Raw genomic sequence first — 20,574 nt, forward strand, 5'->3', positions numbered from 1 at the left:
TTAACCTACTGGGTAGGATGGATTTCTGGCTGTCTTTCAGCCACTCAAAATCCCTTGGGTGGCTTAGGGTTGTTAAAAATGAGGATTACATTCACTGGAGTGAGTATCTAGCATGGTAACACTGACAATTCAGCAAAGTTTATATTTGGGTAATTGAGGGGATCGATTTTTATATTTTTATATTTTAACTGTGTATGGGTGTATCACTACTAGCAGAGTAATAAATTTGGACGTTAAATAAATAGATATCTAGCCCAGAGGACTTAAAGCTTCTGTTGTCTATTCATTTTAGTATTTTTTTTTCATTTTCCCCCCCTGTAATGTTGAAAATACAATACTGTGTTGCTTCTCACACAGGCACGAAGTCTTCTGAAGGACTGGAATAAATTAAGATTAAATACTACATCTTAATACAGATTTTTGTGAGTTTATTTTATCAGCATTTAACACTGGTAGGCCCTGTTTTTAAAGATAAAATATAGCTATTTTATTCTGTAACTTACACTACAGGAATTTTGGGGTGCTGTGCTGAACAAAATGTCTATGGTATTGTCTTAAAGTAATTTTTTTTTTGTTGTTGCTTTAAAAAAAAAAATCAAAATGCTTGATATCAAGCTCAGCCATTTTCCTGCAAGCAGCTGTTCTCCGAATAACTGCTTTTTGTAGCTGTGCCCGTGTCCAGTGAAGTCACACTGGATGTTTTGGTGAGCAGGACCTGTTGTAACAAGGCATCTGAAGGCTTACACTAGATGAAACTTTTGGTGATAACTGGGACAGGCTGCCCAGGGAGGTTGTGGAGTCTCCTTCTCTGGAGATATTCAAGGCCTGTCTGGATGTCTCCCTGAGCAGCCTGCTCTATGGAACCTGCTTTGCCGGGGGTTTGGACCCGATGATCTCTCAAGGTCCCTTCCAACCCCTTCAATTCTGTGATTCCGTGATTTCCAACAGAAAGGCTTTCCACTGGGACTTCATCAGCCTAAAAGCAGGCACTTGTCTGTTTCACTTAGAGAAGAACAAGAACTAGATTTATTTTTTTTTTTTAATATATATATTTGGTTCTCTTTGGTGAACCGTTTTGTTTTCCTTTTTTTCCCATGCTCTCTGAAGCTTCATACCTACAGGTGCAGACAGTACAAAAAAGGAAGGAGTGACTGATAAGCCCCATGGGAGTGCTGCCAATCACAGGGAACTTGGCAGGCTGGAGAAACGGGTTGACGTGAACTTCATGAAGTTCAGCAAAGGGAGATGCCAAGTCCTGTACCTGGAGAGGAAAAACCCCGTGCATTGGTGCAGACTAAGGGCTGGTCGGCTAGAACACAGCTTGCCAGAAAAGATCTTGGAGGTGCTGGGGGACACCCAGTTAAGCCAGCAGTCATGGAAAGTTATGAAAAAGGCTACTAGACTCCTGGGCTCTGTTAGAAAGACAGCCCTCCTGGGCTCTGTTAGCAGCAGGCTGAGGGTAGTGATCCTTCCACCTTACTCAGTACTGGTGAGACGCAGCTGTGGCCCTGGGTCCAGTTCTAAACTTCCAGCATAAGAGAAAATTATTTTAGTTACAACTTCTAGGTTTTGGAACAACAGAGAAGTCTTTTGACAAAATAGCTGGAAGTAAAAGCTTTAAGTTCTTCCCCTTTTAAACAAGGAGAGATAGGGATCTGAGGCCTCTCTTGAGCTGAAAGTCCACGTGCTTCTATAAAGATAAATTCAGAATATTGTCCTATGGCTCTGTTACCACTATGTCAGTCTAGAAAACTCCTGCGGTGATGCGATGGTGTGACTGTCTTTTCTCATAGATACTAGCGATGAACAAACCTGGATTTGGTTGGGAGTGCATGTGGACACTGTATTGATCTATTGAGATCTGTTTAAACTGCCTTTCAATTCACCTCCTAAAGCTGAAAGATGGTGTTTCTGCCTGTAGACTTTTTCTTCTGTGCAGACTTCTTTCCTTAGGTCAGAATGATTCATTTTGTAGCTGGTTTAATTTCATGGGATGCCTCCCTCCAGCCTGCTGCTTTTTCCTTGGAGAAGACAGGGAGCATCTGTTTGAACAGTAAGTCACTTGAGCAGCTGAAGGCTGCATGAGCAGCCCATCTTGTGCAGGGCTGGGTAGTGGCAGCTGCTAATGTGAGAGGTGCTGGAGGCTGCTTGATCACTGCTGCTTTGCGAGCATGGTTATGGATGGGGTGGAAACATGAGCTTCTGGTCTTTGCAAAGAGCTTGGGTAAGGAAGAGCACCAAAATTCAGATGTGGCTTGTGTGCTGCCAGAGGTTGGTAAACATGGTGTTGAGTGAGTGAGTGGAAAAAAGATGACCTCAACAAGCAAAACAGTAAAATCACTTCTTTGCTCCAGAGAGTGCTGCGAGCTATATCTGCACACAAGATAATGCCATGGGGCATTTTATCATCTGGGAGTACAGAATGTTCCTGCAAATAACATTAGGGAGTTCAAGGAACACAAACGTGTCACTAAAACAAAACAGCATCACTATGTTGGACAAATATGAGGTATTCTTGCTGCTGCTCCTTAGCTACTGAAGGAAAAGGAAAATACCACTGGTTTAGTTCAAAGACCTTCTTTTGATTCACACCATTTCCTAATAAAGATTGTTAGATGTAGGAACTGCTTGTCACTTGCAGTAGCCATGCCCCTGTGTGCCTGTATGCATCTTGCATCACGGGGCACTTGCAGTCCTTGTGCTGCTGAGCAGAAATCTTCCATGGTTAGTCAGTGTGTGCACATGTGGAGTACACGTACACCCACAGCACGTCTTGGAGAAATACAGATAGCGGAGGTAAATGATCCTGTTCTATTTCTTACTCGTTCATGCTGTGACAGTTACTTCTGAGGTGGAGTTTGCAGTGAAGGGAAGAAAAAAAAATCCTTTCTGTAGCTATTTGTTTTTGGTTCGAGTCATTATGCACAGGGATGATGAGCGTATTTTTAATTATTTCCTAAGGAAACCACACCACAGTTTTCCTCAATCATTGAAAAAAAAATGCTTTAAGAAATGACACACTTCTGATTCATAAAGTTATGAATTATATTTCTTTTAAAATAAGTCTGTATTTTATGCTGGAAATAGCTGACTCTTCCCTGGGAGTAATTGAAACTGGTGGTGCTTGCATAAAGAGGTCTTGACTCCTGAGTGGATGCTTGGCAGACTTGGTTGACCTACTTCAGTTCTGACCTGGATTTGCTCAGAGGTGTTTATGTACTCGTGATCAGCTTTCCTGCATCATTAAGCTAGTCATGTGACAGCTAACTTTTTTTTTCTTTTTAAAGGGATGAAGAGGAAGATTTGTTTCTATTGACTCATCAGCCTTGTTATAGGGGTTTAGAGAATGAGATTGGATGCAAGGGAAGGGAACCCTGAAGGAAGCAGTCCAAAATAGGCTGCAAAGAGACGTTGTCATGCAATTCAATGACAAAATATCATTTGATTCTCATCTTTGGGGGAATTTAATCAGGAAGTGGCCTACATGGCATATTTTCAAGTAGGTCCTTGGAGTACTTTGGCAAGAGGGTAAGGTTTGTAAATGGAAGATTTGGGCTTTGTTTGTATGTATGGGTAATTACTGTGTTGCTTTTCATAGGGGATTTTTTGAGCCATTGAACAACTAGCAGCTTGAGACTGAAAAGCTACTAAAATATTCCCTTTTTGAGAATGTTAAGAAACCCTTGCAATAGCATATTTATCTGAACTGTTCACTGTTTATTACAGCAGGGCATACCAATTTTTGCTCTGATCATTGCGTTGACACTTTTTAACTTTAAACCTCATTTCAGGAGACATGCATGATTCTTAATTCCCATATTGCTGAAATGTAGGACTGTGGTTGTTAGAACGGGGATGAGCATTTGGGAAATGGCAGGAAAAGGGCTGACTTTAAAAAGCAGAATTCTCAATTTCTTTTCATGTAGTTTTGCACTGCTTAAATGGTCAAGACACTTTAAGTAGCTGCTTTGAAACTGTCAAATATAGGCAATTGTTTAGACGATTTAAAAGAGCAGCAGAGTTGAATGGATACTTCTTTTTTTTTTTTTTTTTTTTTTAAAACTGCTTTGAAATTTATGTTTTGAGGTGAAGAACAAAGCAAAGTTTGTTTGCATTACAGCACACCAACGACTTGTGCAGTGTTCTCATTTTGAATCTGAAACTCTGGGTGTCACAGGCATTTTGTATAAGGAAAGGACTGTGTTAAATCTATTTTTCCACTATTCTTAATTCCAGCACATCCCACCCTGAGGTCTGAGGTCTTCCTAAGTGATCAATGAAATTACATTATGCGGTAAAATGTGAGTTCAACAAGTATGCTTGCATATGAAGGTGGTCAGAAGTTTCTAGTAGGTGCATTACACAGTGCTCAGGGTTTTAGATTAGGTTCCGAGACTGAATCATGGATGTACAGTAATTGGACAGCATAAGAGGTAGTTTGGTGTCATAGTACTTTTATCACTTTATTTGTTCCCCTTAGCCACAGGCTATATGAAGTATAGCTGTAACTAACTTCTGCACATCAGCTGAGGTCAAAGATAATGTTTTTGCATCTGAATCAAGAGCAGAGAAATGGGCAGTGACTGTGGCTTAACTGGAGGGTTGTAAATTAATCTGCAGTAATCTCATAAACCACAGTAACATAATCAAGTTTGTACTTTGTTGGGCTGCTTGAGTAGCAGAGATAAAGTAGACAACTAGGAAAGGACAGATAGGTGAAAGTAAGGCCTGGTCTACAAGTAGCTGTATTAGTGTGCAAAAAAGGCTTTCTTGTAAAGTCAATTGTGGCTATGGAGTCGATGGCAACACACAATTTGATTAACATTTGTGTTGCTTTAGCTTTTGTCCATGGCTTTCCGATGCTCCCAACTTGCCAGGACCAGGATGTCCACATACTCATAAACACCTGACTCTTTTTCATTTTTGAGAAAGGACCACAGAGAAGCTGTCTGGTGAGGTGCATGGTGAGCCCTCAAAAGCAGTTTGGAAGGTCTGCTTGTAGAGCAGCAATGATTCTGTGTTCACACATTGGTGGTATTAAGGCGATGACTCGCCTGACCTTGGATTTAAGCACCTTGATCCTGACTGTCATTACTGTAATAGGACCAGTGAGTCCAATATGTTAAACTTACTGAAATAAGTTCTGAATTTGCTATTCTGGCAGAGCTGAAGAAAATTATACTATTGACTTTGGATTTTGCGGGGTTTCTTTATCTTCTAACTCTTAGCATATCTGTATGTGGGATTCAGTAGATTTGGTTATAATATGGCCACGTGGACAGAATACTAGCATTTTAGACTTGAGAACTTCTGAAAGTGTCGTGGGAGCTTGCTGATCTGTGTGCTTGGGAAGTTCTGCTGGCATCACAGCTTGGAAAGGCAGACACAATGATCACAGATACGTTAACCAGAAAAGAGCATATCCAGAAGACTTTTAAAGATCTTGCAAGAGGCAGTCCTGAGATGGTTTTCAAGTCTCACATAGAAGTTTTGCTGAAAAATAAGTTTCTATGGAAGGAAGAACATTAATCTGCATGCCATCCACTAGGTATACAGTGTAGTTAGGAGACACAGTTATGACTTGAGTTTCCAGTATGGGGTGTGAATTTTAAATAAAACTTGAAACATGCAGAATATAACAATAAGTTTAACCATTCTTTTCTTTGAAAATGGCAAGTGCTGTTGTAAGGAAAAATAAAATAGAAAGCCCAGCCCAATCTTATTGCTATGGCCACCTTAAAAGTAAGGCAACCAGGAGGTTTTTCTGTGTACTGCAACAACAGTTTGCCTCGTTCTGCCAGCATGTGACATCAAATATGTTCAAATCTGCTCATTGTGAATGGAGGGGTTTTATGTGGTTAGCTGCAGGAACCAAAGAGTGATAAAGAGAGCCCAAAGGCAAGTGATGCTGAGGAGGTTCCTTCTCTTGCAGTACTTGGTCTGCACATCCCAACATTTAACCCTTTTGATGATAGATGGAGCTTCTATATATTATAAGGAAATTAAAGTTCAACCGTTGTGTTGCTAAGATTTTTTTTTTCTCATTTAAAACATTTGCTGTTGTCAACAGTGTCTAAAACAATGCTTGCTGCTTTTCTTCCCATTCAGGTTTTTGAAAGTACTTGACTAAACAGACTATGAGGCATGAAAATATTTTGAGGTGGTCAACTGCTTCAGGCTGAGCATCATCTTCTTCCCTCAGGTGGATCTAGGCTTCCAAGACAAGCTTTCAGGTAAAATCTCTATTGTTTTACAATTGATGGCATTTAGTAATGGATAAGCTTTACAGTGTTTCTTCCAACAGTATTAGATTTGCAGTCTAGAGGATTAAAATGTGTATCTCTTAGAGGAAAAAAGCTAATTGAATTCTTTTGTACCTTTAACTAGTCATCTTAGACCATCACTGGATTATTAGTTTTTTTCATTTATGGATTCTGCTTTGATGGAGTTATTCATTTAATTTGTTTATTTTCTATGGAAATCTTTTGAATTCTGTTCCATAAAATCCAAGGGAGGTAGAACTGTCAAACCTTATGAACTTTGAGAATACCATCTTCAAATGAAAGAGAGACATGGTAAAATCAGTGTTCCCACTAAGCAAAAGACAGACAGAACTTAGACTTTGCTTATGTTAGGTAGCAGCAGTTGGCCTCCAGTTAAGATATGAGTAAGCCTGGTTTAGTTAAGTCATTTTGACAATTCTGTAAAATAATGTGTTTTGAGAATGGTCATGGCTTGTATGTAATATACAAGTAGATTAAAAAACAGAAATAGCCTATGTCTGTTTTATGACAAAAGCAAATAATGGGATTGTAATTTTTGCTATTCTAAGCTAATTTTTAAGCTTATACTAAACTTGAGATTTGTTCTGTGTATTAAAAATACATATGTTTCTGGTTCTATTATGTGGCAGCATTTATCTTTTTGATAACATTAGACAATCCAATGGCAGACCAAAGGATGGACATTTCTTCTACCATTAGTGATTTTATGTCACCGGACCCTGCTGACTTGATCTCCAGTTCCCTTAGCACTTCAGGAGTGGATTGTAATAGGAAAAGGAAGGGAAGCTCTACTGATTATCAGTAAGTTGGATTTCTCTTGATTTAACCCTTCTGAAAAGAGGTTGCAACAGAACAATACAGTGGGGGGGTGACAATAGAGATATTTATGACTTTTTTTTTTAATAACCTTTTCCTGACAACCTGTTGTAAAGGCTGTAAAGAAGAAAAAAGCTATTATGGGCTAAGAGGAATGTTCATTACTTAGTAATAAAAATAATGCCTTCACATTAGTGCAGCTAAAATTGAGGGCTATCAAATGAGGTATGGCTGAAGAAAGAAACCTTGGCTTAAATGAGGGGAAAAAAATTAATACTGACGAAGTGGACAACATGAAGGTTGATGATGTAGATCATTCATGTAGCAAATAGAAAGTCTCACTAACAGGAAGGATGCTAATAATTAAGAAGCAGAAGCAAAACTAGGAATAGTTCCTTCTCTTCACCTATTTTTTGCCTGTTTGTTGCTTCCTATCAGTGTGCTGCCAGTCTTTGCTTGATGAAGCTATTTTGGTTTCCCAGTTGAATATGAATCTGGGTAGTCTCTGGTTTGATGCAGTAGATCAGCCTTTTCCTTAATCAACTGATTTAATCTTATGTTGGTCTCTGATTGCAAACTGTTATTCCTGGAAAAATAAAAAAATGTTTTCTCCTGAATCAGTGGTAGAATATGGTTTCGTTTCAAGAAAGCTGCTTCTCTTATTCTTGTTTAGACGCATCATCCAAGCAATACCTTCTGTCTTAGGGCAGGTATTTGAAACACAAAGAAATCATACCACTTGTGCTTTAGAATAGTGAAGGTTGTAGTGATGTCTGCCAAATTTCCAACTGTGTAATGTCTTCCATGGTAGGTACACCAAGACCAACATCCTTACTCCAAGTCACTGTGCAACTTTCGTATGTATTGTAACGTTACAGATTCTAGCTGCAGTGTAACTTGTGAATGGGTTATATCCATTATTAACACACTTAGGGAGTCCTTCTATGGAGGACTTTTTTTTTTTTTTTTTTTTCTTGACACACATTTTTCATTGTGGGCCTTCTGATACTTGGCAATTCCTTCTACAGGGAGGGGTAGAATTTTTGATCCATGCTGTGGAAGACAATTAAGAATTAGATGCTCTGTGCATAGAGTTCCTTTTAGGAGAATTTATGTGCAAAACTTTAATTACTGTTTAGAGACCACAAACATACTGCATACATCTCTTCTGTAATATGCATTTAACCTTCCTGAAGAGTACGTGATTCCCTTTAGTTGAATTGACTACTACAAAATTCAGTGAACAACCTCAATCATACCAACTTCCTCTTCTCTAGAAAGAATTTCTCCATCTTTATTCTTCTGGGTAGGAAGCATTGCTCAAGTCTTCTTTTCCAAAAGACAGCTTGCTCTTGTAAGTTATAATTCTGCCCTTTAGGTTGTGTGTGCCTTTTATTAAATACATGAAATACCGTTTCCTCGAGTCCTAAGTAAAATCAGTTTACAACAGCTGTCATCGTACTGCAGTTCATGTCGTGTTGCAAAGGAAGTGGTAGTAAATATTCCTATTTTTAAGTAGAACGTAAGGTAGAATTCCCTTTCTATGTGTATTGTTCAGAAATCACTGTTCAGCTTTTGCTGCCTGTTAATGATTTATAAATGGTGTGTGTCCAGTTTTATGCTTCACTTGCCAGAGAATGATGGGCGTAAGGAAGAACCTGACTGTCTTAGTGTGGTTCTTCATCCACCTCTCAAGTACAAAAAAGCTTGTTGGTCAGCTGTTCTTTCAGCTTTCTAGCAACTTCTTTTCAGTTCTTTCTGCTGCTATTCCTCTAGGGAAATTCCTGCCCAACCTATTGCTGTCACTTCAGCAAAGGTTAGCTGTTTTCCACTACAGAGTGTTCTAGTCACTTGCTGGAATCCAAGACTTCATGCACAGGTCTATAAACAGTTTCTTTTCTTGGCAGTAGTGTTAAACATTGAAATAATATTTTATAAGAAATTAAATTATCCTGACACTTCTGTAAATTACCCTCTACCTGGTGGAAATACCTCTTTTATGTTTTATTTTCTGTGTTTCTACAAGACTAAAAAGGATTTTGCATCCTGTAGCTAAAAGTGGCATCATGAGTGGATAACTGATGCCTTGTTTCTAAGTCCTATTCTAGACCCACATGCTATTTCTTTGTGAGCATCAGAAGTGCTCAGAGCCATTGACAAAATCAGTAACTCAAATGTTGAGAGATGAATAAAACCTTAAGCATTATTCAAACTTCTTTAAAAACTAATCACAAAGATGACTAATTAAGAAGTTCAGTGAATAATACATGAAAAAATAACATGTTTATTTTAAAGAATACCAATGTCCAGTATTGAATGGGAGTAAGTGCTATATCAATGGCTAGTATGAGAAGATTTTTCATAAGGCTTTTATAGAATGTAGCCTCTCATGTTAAAGCTCAGTGGATTTCAGAAGACTCTGCAGTCTTGAAGTGATGCCAGCAGTTAACTTGCATGTAGAAATTCGTTTTATTTTTCATACAATAAAGTTTGTGTAAAGTTCAGAATTAGGACTTTGGTACTGACCAAAACAAAATGTTCATCTGTTTTGTTGGGCAGAATTAAAATCTGAGAAACTTGGGATACATATCGGTATTTTTATTCCCAACCTTGGAGTCCTCCGAAACTCCATTTATCTAACTGCAAGGACATCGTGCATAAAGCACATATCTTTTGGTTTTGGTTATGAAACAGTATCTCAATGATTTGCATAATAGACATAATTTAAGTTAGTTGCTTTACTAATTTTTCACATTAAGCACAATGGACTACGTTAGCTTTTCTTAAGAAGCAGAATTATTCTCTGAGAAAACAGATTAATTTGAACAAACTTGTCTCCTTAAAATACAGTCACTACTACAGTCACTACTACTGTCTTTGTTTTCATCGTGCTTTTTCATTTCAAATAGAATATAAGTTAGCTTGAGCATTTCAGTAGAAAATGAAAGACATTATTATTTCCTATATATGGTGTATTTAATTTCTCTTTCTTTTCAGACTTGATGGCTTTCCTTTTGAGTAAGTATAAATATTTCAGTAATTGGTTTCACTTGAAAAAGATGCTTGATGCTTCTCCTTGCCTTCCCTCCACTTTACCTAAGATTTTCAGGTAAAAATTAAACCAGACTAAGGCAGGCTTAAGAGCACAAGCTTAAAGCACAGTTGTACAGATTTATCTGTATCAAAACATTATTTTCCTAATTCTTTTGTCTAACAGTCCTGTAGACTTAGGCATTCTCCATTTTATTTCCAGATACTGCTGTGAAGACTTACACTTTCCTCTCCTACTTATTTCCGTATTGTGTTAACAATATTAAAATGTAACAAGGAGGATCCTTTTTCTTTTCCTTAGATTTTTTTTTTCTGATGTTGAGACAAATTCAGTCACATACACTGCAAGTTGTACTCATTTAAAGTACGTCTGCTTAGTTTTATACAGTCTCCCATCCACTCTGTGCATTTGTCCATTTCCAATGTTCTACTGCATTATGTTGTCCAGATTATTACCATATCCTATCTCAAAATCAACTACTGTAAGGCACACTGAGGTGTAGAATGTACAGTCACAAATTAATTCAGGGCAATTTGTGAATTCTATGGTAGGTGCTTTGATAACTGCCAATGTTTGAACTTTTTAACTGTTCTAAATGCAAGTTAGTAGCCATACTTTTGATGAAGGCATGAAAAATATCTGCTTTGATATTTCCTTTGGTGTTTTTTTCCTCTCTAGTTAACTGAAAAATATTTTTGTAGCAGATGATGACTTGAACTGCAGCATGTTTTACTGTCAAACATATCAAACCATGCCGTTTTGTTTGCTTCAAAGGAAATGCAACTGATTTTAAGAAAATGTTTTAATATCATGGAAAATGAGGAACTTCTTTAGTTCTTCCAGTTTCTTACTTTTAAACTCTTCTTTTTGTTTTCAAGATTTAAAGGTGACAGGAATACTTTGTTCTGATTTTATGGTATTGCTTAATTTGTGATATATTGCTTAATTTGTGATATATTGCTATATTCTCTTTCTGCAGGGAAGGTATGGATACAGACAAAGATGACCAACATGGCAGGTACTATTAGATACAGTCGCTAAAACGTTAGTTCCACAGTACTGACGTATGATCTCTTTCAGTGTCAGTTTGGTCAAATGTCTCAAACAGTTTCTATTTTAAAAATTATTTTAATTAATATCAGTAGATATATGATTCATTAAAAATTGTTTTCAGTACTGTAATTTTGTGATATCATTTCTTAACAGATTGGAGTATACAGACCAACAAGGCAGAATAAAAAATGCAAGGTAGTACTCTAAACAAGTATGCTGAAAAGAACGGATATCTTGCCTTTTGCCATATATGAAATATGTGGCCGTGCTTTACCTTGAAAGTTGTTTTTTCTAACTTTGACCTTTTCTCGTTTCTCTTTATCTTTACATTATCATTTTTTTCATGTATAAACTGCATGTTATAGTTTTGTGAAAATGCTGATTCAGTAGGTAACTTTTGTTTTAGTCACTTCTTGTTAGTGTTAACATGGAAATTGAAGCCTGCACATGTTTCTTATCTTATATTCCTAATCTCATTTCTTTCAAACTCAATAGTGGGTTGTAGAAGTGTTAATAGTGACTGTAATATGTGAAAATACAAAAACAAAAATCATTTAGTGTTTATCATCAGTTTTCCTGGGTAGGAAGAGTTTAGTTCAGAGGTATCTCAAATACTTGGAAATGGAAAACTATAGGATGATTAGAAACTTTATATTGCCACAGCAAAAGGTAGTGTTAAATACTAGTCCATTCATACAGTATGCTGATTACACGTACACAACTGAATGCTTTATCCATTGGTATATACAATTTATATATTTCTTTATCTGTAACCTCTATGATTTCCTGATATGTTTCAGTGCTAGGAACAACAACGACAAAGGTGTTGTTCAGCAGGAGAAATCTCCAGACAATTTTTTGCTGTTTCATGGATTGCTCAGAACTGAGGATTCAATGTACTATATGACCAACAATATCTATAGTTGGTAAACTAGAGCCAAGTGCTGCAACCTTGCCTATTGCTTGTAAATGTTACTGTTCCAAGTAATGATCATATAATGTCTGAAAAAGTCTGTATGTACTTTTTTAGGGTGATTAAATTATCAAGGGGAGATTATTTTGTGTTGTTGTTATACAGGATTTGGGGATTACTATTTCTTTAATATGGTTTAATGTTTTTTCTGTTTTCCCCACCACCTCACTTGTTTAGGGAGGCTCATAGTCAAATTGAAAAAAGACGTAGAGATAAAATGAACAGCTTTATAGATGAACTGGCATCTTTGGTACCAACGTGCAACGCGATGTCTCGAAAACTGGATAAGCTCACTGTATTGAGAATGGCTGTCCAGCATATGAAAACATTACGTGGTAAGTTGATTGAGGGCAATGTGTGTGTGTGAGGGGTGAGCAGGACTGGAGGAGAACACAATGGCGTTTCTTCAAAGTCATGCTTTTACTACCCTTTTCTTGCCCCTTTGTCAAAGAGAAGTAAGTTAACACCTCTTGGGAGGACTTCTCCCCTTTACTTAGCGTGTGATGTTGCACATTCATTTATAGCTTACTGTAATCTCCTGTAGGTCCATAGGTTGCATTTTTTTTTTCATGAGCTATGAGCACCAAAGCAGTTTAAAGCACTAGTCTTGTCAGGTGTAGTTATATTTGGGGAACTGAAAGGACTAGTGCCTGTCAAATTCACCAGAGCTACTTTAAAAACTGCCATGCTCTCAAGTATGAAGAGAACAATGTGTAGTCTTTTAGCAAAGTGGAGTTTAAATTCTGGAGCTTTATTTAAACAAACAAACAAACAAAAAAGACATTTGAAAGATCTTCTGCTGTAGCTGTTGTTAGCTTTTTTCCTGTGTGAATGAAACTGATGTAAGAATGCTATTCTTTCCCTGGAGCTATGTATTCTGCTGGAGCCCTGAGCTTTGTTGGTTCTGTGCTGTGCTGGTTTGAGATGAAATTCTCTTCAGAACTCTTCACCTAACACTCTCATTTGGTAGTGCTGCAGGCCCTTCATCAGATGCAGCCATGAACATTTTTGCCTTCTCTCTTACCTATTTTTGAAGAGCTGTTTACAAAAGGAAAATATAATAAGGATACATTTCATTTTTACGTTCAGTTTCCCCTTCCTTAGAAACTCCTTTGACTTTACAGTTGTCATCTTTAGTACTTTCTTTTCCTATGGAAGCTGTAAGAATACAAAAACATCACATCCTAGAACAAATAAAGGAGTTTGTGGGGGCTACCAGAGTTTGAGAAGGAAGTCATGAGAAAGCAAATGCTGCCAATTGTACTTTCTATCTGGAGCTGTGGCTGATTTGTTTTAACATCAAGATACCATGTAAGGGATATGGCCTCCCTTTCCCCTCTTCCTTGCAACTGAGCAACCACAGGATGGCTTGGTTCATGGTCTGATACCCTGATCCAGCAGGGAAATTTGTAGGTGAGAAAATAATAATTTTCCATTAGCTAACCCCATGAATTATTATGAAGAAAGGTTGAGGGAACTGGGCTTGTTTAGCTTGGAGAAGAGAAGGCTCCGGGGAGACCTCATTGTGGCCTTCTAGTACTTGAAGGGAGCATCTAAACAGGAGGGGGGAATGTCTGTTTACATGGGTTGGTAGTGATAGGACAAGGTAGGATGGTTTTAAACTAAGATGGGAAATTTAGGTTAGAAATTAGGAGAAAGTTTTTTACTCAGAGGGTGGTGAGGCACTGGAACAGGTTGCCCAGGGAGGCTGTGGATGCCCCATCCCTGGAGGCATTCAAGGCCAGGCTGGATGCAGCTCTGAGCAGCCTGCTCTAGTGGTTGGCAACCCACCTTTGAGAAAGAATAGTGATGCTGGTAATTTACAGAAATGGTCACTATTCTAGTTTTTAGGACACAAGACATCTTCCAGTCATACTTAACCTAGCAGTTTTGTAAGGTGCAGCTTTTTCTGCCACTGTCATGTTGATACTTTATAGCAGTTCAGTGGTTACTAATTTGACTCTCTTGTTTTTATGAAGAGAATAAGATAAAAAGAATCACTCTTTAATAAGATGATGCCTCGTTGGTTGCTCATTTTTGGCTTTTTTTGCATTGTTAGGTAAAGTCAGTGGAATGTTTTGTCTTTGGCATGGCATGGCATGAGAGTACTGATTTGCAAGATCCTACCTGACAATCTGTTTACATCACCTTGTCATGTTTTACTAGGATCTAGGGAGAAGAAACAGTTTGAAGATTTTTATTTTATCTCTTACTTTTAGTTTCTGATTCTGAGTATAGACCATGAATCAAGCACAGCATTTGAGTTTAAAAAAAAAAAAAAAAAAAAAAGTCCAAAAAAACTTCCATCTCAGAAGGCATTTGTGTTGCTACATCATGCAATATTGTGTTTTTAGCTAAAAAGCTTCATTCTTTTCTGAGTTAGTACCAACAGAATTTGTCATGATAGTAAAATGAAACCAAAAAGCGCCTTTCATTTTAAAGAACAGGTGAAATGAATAACAGTCTAAAAAAGAGCCAAATAAAAATTATTTAAGTGTATATTTTTTTCTTTGTGTCACAAATTAAGTTTGTGATATGGGGATTGTTTTCTTTAGGTGCTACAAACCCATATACAGAAGCCAACTATAAGCCTGCTTTTCTATCAGATGATGAATTAAAACATCTTATTCTCAGGGTATGTTTCAGCTTTTAATTATATTAATGTCTGTGTATATTAATGTCTAATAATTCTCCCAAAGTGAAACTCCAGTATTTTTCTGCCTTGTAAGTTGCTTCACAACTTAAGGATGTTTTGATTATAGAAATTAATGTATCAATCTGTAAGACTATTGCATAAAGTATCTGGGTTTTAAAGATAACTAACATCTCTAAAATTAAGTGGTATGATTTTAAGGGGAGATCTGAGGAAACTGCTGTTTTAATGGTAACCATCTGAATCTTCAGTTACTTCATGAAATGAACAAAAACAATTTTCTTACAGACTTTCTGCAATGGATTACCTTAACATGATTATTACCATCCAATGATATAACAAGCACCTTGTTTAGAGGTCACTGATGTAATGTGACAGTGTGTTTGGCTGCTTCCTGTGTATACTTATAGCGTGGGGAGTATATATGGCTTGTGCCAATAATTAAGCACTTTTAGTAGCTTGTGTAATTTGTGAAGAACTGCAGTGGCCAATTGCAGCATATTCAGAACTGAATTTCTGCAGCATTGTGACCTTGAGCTATAAAGCTAGGGGCTAATCCTGCATGCTTTTATGTGGTCAAAAAATAGTACTTTCAAAACTTGCCTACAGACAGATAGATAAATACACAGGTTACATTTAGTTTCTGAAATATGAACTATGGAATAAGTGCAGTTGAAATAATAATTTTAAAACAGGCATTATTAAACATCATTGTAATATTACTGGACAAAATATTCTTTCTTCCTACATAAGTGATTGTAAATTCTGCCCAGAATGATGCCAGAAATGTTTGCAGATGCAAAAAAAACTTCATTGTAATTTCACATAGTGTCTGTTGACTAAGTTATCTCTAAATGTTAAAAGAGTTCTCCTAGTGTAGAAATCCTGCTGTCTACAAAGTGTTTTTAAAGGTTATGATGGTGCAATGAAGATCTATAACTTAGAAATTTACTTTTTTTCATTTCATAATTAGGCAGCAGATGGATTTCTTTTTGTTGTGGGCTGTGACAGAGGGAAGATACTGTTTGTTTCAGAATCTGTCTTCAAGATCCTCAACTACAGTCAGGTATTCTTTTCCATTTTAAGTAATGTTAGGCCTTACAAGATTTGAAAGTTATTTTATTATTATACGTTGATATGGGAGGGGTATTTGTGTGAATAGTCTGCCTTGAAAGCTGCGATTTGTTGCAAAGAAAGTTTTTCTCTGTCATGCTGCTGAAGAAGACTGCTGCTGGCTCCCATTCAAAGGAAGGAGGTAAAAAGGTACCAACTTTATTTCACTGTTTGTGACACATTCAGGTTAGGTTTTAACATCGGACTCGCGAAGTGTTAACTAATTTGACTTGTAAATAACTATAGAAAAATCAGTTTGAGGTTTCTCCAATAGCTTTACATGATTTTTTCAACTGAGTTATCTTTCTATTTCTGCTAGCATAATTACTTAAGGAAACTGGGAATCAATAATACCAAAGCCAGGTTTTTAAATATAGTCTTAAAATGAAATGGAACTTGCAATGTATATTGACAGAAATAATGAAGATCGTTATTTATACATCTGCCCTCTTTTCCAACTTTAAACATTGTATTAGCTTCAAAACCTTTCATCACCCAGCCTTTAGCTAGATATGTACCAAATACCTACCAATCAAGTAAATATTGAAAAAGAACATTTGCAACTATGATTTTTACTTAAAACGTGTAGCATACAAAATGAAACTGAAGAGAAACAACAATACCTGTTGGTTGATTGAGCATACTAATTCTGTAAACCTCTTACTGAAAATTCTGTAACTTCAAAACATCCTGATATCTTCCAATTAATCTTGGATCTGAGATTTTTGATGTTCATTGGTTAGACTTACATGTAGAAGGATTCTTTGTAATTGGTACTAAAATTGTGAATATACACTGTACATTTATTTAAATTTTTGATCAAATGTTCAATCCCTACAGAATGATTTGATTGGTCAAAGTTTATTTGATTACCTTCATCCTAAAGACATTGCCAAAGTGAAGGAGCAGCTCTCCTCTTCTGACACTGCACCACGAGAAAGGCTTATAGATGCAAAAAGTGAGTATTCTTTTTGAAAAATACTTCTGAATATTTCACTAACATGCAAAGTGTTTTGGGGATGCCAAGGAAGAGACAGAAGACAAAGTATGAAACAGATACTTGAATGTAGAAGCTTGTAGTTTTTGCATGCCCTACAGTATAGATGCATTAACTGGCTTCACATGAGGTATTATTTCATTTCCAGGCATCAAAGGTTTAATTTTTCCCACTGACACATGAAGTATTTGTTCTAATCCTTCAGTCAGTGGTCAGGATATACACAGTATTATTTTGGCTATCCATAACTGTCAGTCATGACAGGACTTCTTGTTTTCTTTTGTTTTGCCACTTCCAGCAATGATTTAACTTTTTTTTTTTTTTTTTTTTTACAAAGTTTTTAATCCAGTCATTAGAATCATTTCCTACTGTACACCTTAGTTCTAGACCATTATGGTGTTTTGAAGTAGTTCTGTATCTGTGCTGTTTTGAGATGAGTGTGAGTTTAATCTACATTCATAACAGGAGTCTGTTGCTTAAGTAGAAAGTGGTATCTTACAACTACAGATTTCCAGGTTTTTAAGTCTTATGCTTGTCAAGTCAGAAGTTGGTAGGACTCTGTTGCAAAGAAGCCACCAGAACAACTTCAGAAAGTGGAGCCAAGAAAGGTCATTCCAGGGCAGTGAGCCTAGAGGCATCTGGATCAGCTGAAGTTTTTCTAGCTCGTGGTTTTGTCTGGTCATGAAACATGCTCATCCAGTTCTATCCCCTTTTTTGCATGCCTCTGAAAAAGTTAGGGCAAAAATAAATACGACAAATTAGTGTTCTCATCTGCTGTGATAGACCAACTGATAAGTTTTCAAGAACAAATATTCTTAAGAGTACTAGTATTTTTTTATTTTTTAAGTTGGCATAAGTGACTTGGGCACAACTTGTACTTCGTCCACTGAATGGCAGTTTAGAGTGTATATGGTGAAAGTCAGTCTGCAGCACCTCCTTGAGGTGACCTCCTGCAATTCTAATTTTAATTAAAACATTGGCATCACCGTTTTCCTCCTTATGTTAAAAGTCTACAGGGTCCTAGAAGGTTTTGTACATTTGTAGCTGCTCATTTATATACATCCCTATGCAGAAGTAGTTGAAGTAGTTAGCAAGCTGTGAAAAAAGTTGCTATGTGATTTAAATCCTCCACCATATCCCAGAGAACTCTCCCCTGGAGCTCTAGCTGCATCAGTGGCCTTGTTGATATCCCATGCTTCTGATGCATGCCAAGCATCTTCCTACCGCTCTGGTTGTACCAGCACTCTGTTGATGGCTTCCAGATTTGACATGCATTTTTTGTACCATGTTTCTACGGTTCTTTTCCATAGAAAAGAATGTGAGAATCTCCTGCAAGTATATGATAAAGGTCAAGGCTTATTGTTAGGGCATATTCATATGAACTTTCTTTGAGGACAGAAAAATTTCTTATACATAATCAGAGGTCTTGGGGATTTGCAGTCCCTGTGTATGTCGCTGCTACCTTTTCCCCCTTCCATCATAGAATCATAGAAGGGTTTGGGTCAGAAGGAACCTTAAAAGCCATCCAGTTCCAATCCCCTGCCATGGGCAGGGACACCTCCCACCAGACCTTGTTATTCAAAGCCCCATCCAACCTGGCCTTGAACGCTTCCAGGGATGGGACATCTACAGCTCCTTTGGGCAGCGTGTTCCAGTGCCTCACAGCCCTCTGAGTGAAGAATTTCTTCTTAACATCTCATCTAAATCTCCCTTCTTTTAGCTTAAAACCATTCCTGCTCGTCCTATCACTATGTGACTTTGTAAAAAGTCTCTCTCCAGCTTTCTTGTAGGCCCTCTTTAAGTACTGATAGGCCTCTATAAAGCATCCCTGGAGTCTTTTCTTCTTCAGGCTAAACAATTCCATGTCTCTCGGACTGTTTTCGTAGGGGAGGTGCTCCAGCCCTCTGTTCATCCTTGTGGCCCTCCTCTGGACCCACTCCAACAGCTCCATGTCCTTGTGTTGGGGCCTCCTGAGCTGAAACAGCACTCCAAATGGGGTCTCCTAAGAGCAGAGCAGAGGGGGAGAATCACCTCCATAGACCTGCTGGCTATGCTTCATTGTCAGAACAATGTAAAAATATGTCTTGAGACACTGCAGTTGAGAGGGTCCTGGAATGTCACTTGGTCTGTTCTGCTTTGTACATGCATATAGGCTCTTTGGGTGTGTTTTGTGATTAAAAATAAGTCTTCCAGTCTGAAGGGTCACAGGCTTATCTAGTAACTATATGTATGAAGTACTGCTCTAGTTATGGGTAAATAATCTTTCCCTAATTTTAATCTGTTTATTAATGTTTGAAGAAATCATGTTTATCGCAAAACTTGTATGGACTTTTACCATCTATTTCTAATCTTCACATTTAGAAGCCTCTGTTCTCAAGCTTGTGTCAATGCTTTCATGGTAGAAAATGTAATCAGAAATTCTGTGTGGTTGGTTGAGCTATCCTGTGCATGTTCATGTAAATGAAAATCTCCAAAATTGCACTTCAGCTTCTGAATGAAGATATAATGACTGGGACCTTGTGCAAGTCCTCAGAAAGTTAAAACATCATGCAGTTTAATAGTATGATGTAATTATTTGTTCAGTTAACTTTTTACCCTCCAAAGAAGGCTTCCTCACTTCCTCTGTTTGCTACAGCTGGACTCCCAGTTAAAACTGATATAACGCCTGGGCCATCAAGACTATGTTCTGGAGCAAGACGGTCCTTCTTTTGTAGGATGAAGTGCAATAGACCTTCAGTGAAAGTAGAAGACAAGGATTTTCCTTCAACCTGTTCAAAGAAGAAAGGTAACAATTATGAATTTTATTATCAAGTATAGTGGCAGTCAGGCTTTTTTGTATATAACTGTTCACTTGCGGTGGTTAAGGTTTTTATATTTATTGAGCAGCATCAATGTTTCTTCATAAGATGTTATGTGAACTACGTATTGGTCTATTACTTTTCTCTCTTGATACTGTTCCATTTTTTCCTGTTTAACATATTGGATTAGCATATAGAGCCAAATTCTCCCCTCTGCTCTCTTGAAATTGTTGCTGGCAGTTTGTGCTGATGGTTCTGGTGTGGTTAATGCATCTTCAGAAGCCAAACATTACATTCATGCTTAATGTTCTAGCCCATGTCTCCAGTAAAGAGAAGCTGTTACCCTTGCTGTTCTTCTGCTCCATATTTGACAAGTAATATCTGGATGGATATCCAACTTATAAAATGAATTTATTATGAGTTCATTTCTGGGTTTAGTACATTCTGAGTAGCGGAAACAGTATTTCTACACCAGAAGTATTCGGTCATAATGTTATCTAAGGTTTGGATATTTTTTCCTCTGCAGTGTATTCTTCCAGATATATTGGAGTATATATTTTGACCACGTTTGAAAGTTTCTTCTTTTGAGTACTTCAGAGAATGCATTTTTTATTAGTTAAATTTGTATCATACTTCAGTGCTCATCCCTGAGTAAATCACTTTATGCAGTTAGGCACAAGGATTTCTTCTGTGAAAGTCTCCTTTCTTGCAGTTATAAGGCCTGCTCAGTGCTGAGGAGTATCAGTTCTTTCAGATATGGGCTGTATTATTTGTCATTGTGAATCTTAGTCTTCTCCTCCATGTGCAACTTATCCTCTGTACACCCAAACAGTGC

General features: G+C 37.4%; 1 protein-coding gene across 6 annotated transcripts in view; it reads left to right on the forward strand.

Moving 5' to 3' along the window:
* The window catches only part of ARNTL (aryl hydrocarbon receptor nuclear translocator like), a 47,476-nt gene that overhangs the window by 17,021 nt on the left and 9,881 nt on the right, over positions 1-20,574 (forward strand). For 4 of the 6 annotated variants that reach the window (XM_032187677.1, XM_032187680.1, XM_032187681.1 and 1 more), the window contains 10 exons: positions 6,109-6,233; positions 6,914-7,085; positions 10,098-10,118; positions 11,132-11,170; positions 11,359-11,400; positions 12,356-12,513; positions 14,734-14,813; positions 15,805-15,897; positions 16,785-16,902; positions 19,577-19,726. In XM_032187677.1, coding sequence (XP_032043568.1) covers positions 6,946-7,085; positions 10,098-10,118; positions 11,132-11,170; positions 11,359-11,400; positions 12,356-12,513; positions 14,734-14,813; positions 15,805-15,897; positions 16,785-16,902; positions 19,577-19,726 — 841 coding nt within the window. In that variant the 5' untranslated portion in view covers positions 6,109-6,233; positions 6,914-6,945. The remainder of the gene's footprint in view (positions 1-6,108; positions 6,234-6,913; positions 7,086-10,097; positions 10,119-11,131; positions 11,171-11,358; positions 11,401-12,355; positions 12,514-14,733; positions 14,814-15,804; positions 15,898-16,784; positions 16,903-19,576; positions 19,727-20,574) is intronic. The other 2 variants (XM_032187679.1, XM_032187683.1) reach the window with 2 other exon arrangements.

The sequence above is a fragment of the Aythya fuligula genome, chromosome 5, assembly GCF_009819795.1.
Source record: "Aythya fuligula isolate bAytFul2 chromosome 5, bAytFul2.pri, whole genome shotgun sequence".
NCBI lineage: Eukaryota > Metazoa > Chordata > Aves > Anseriformes > Anatidae > Aythya > Aythya fuligula.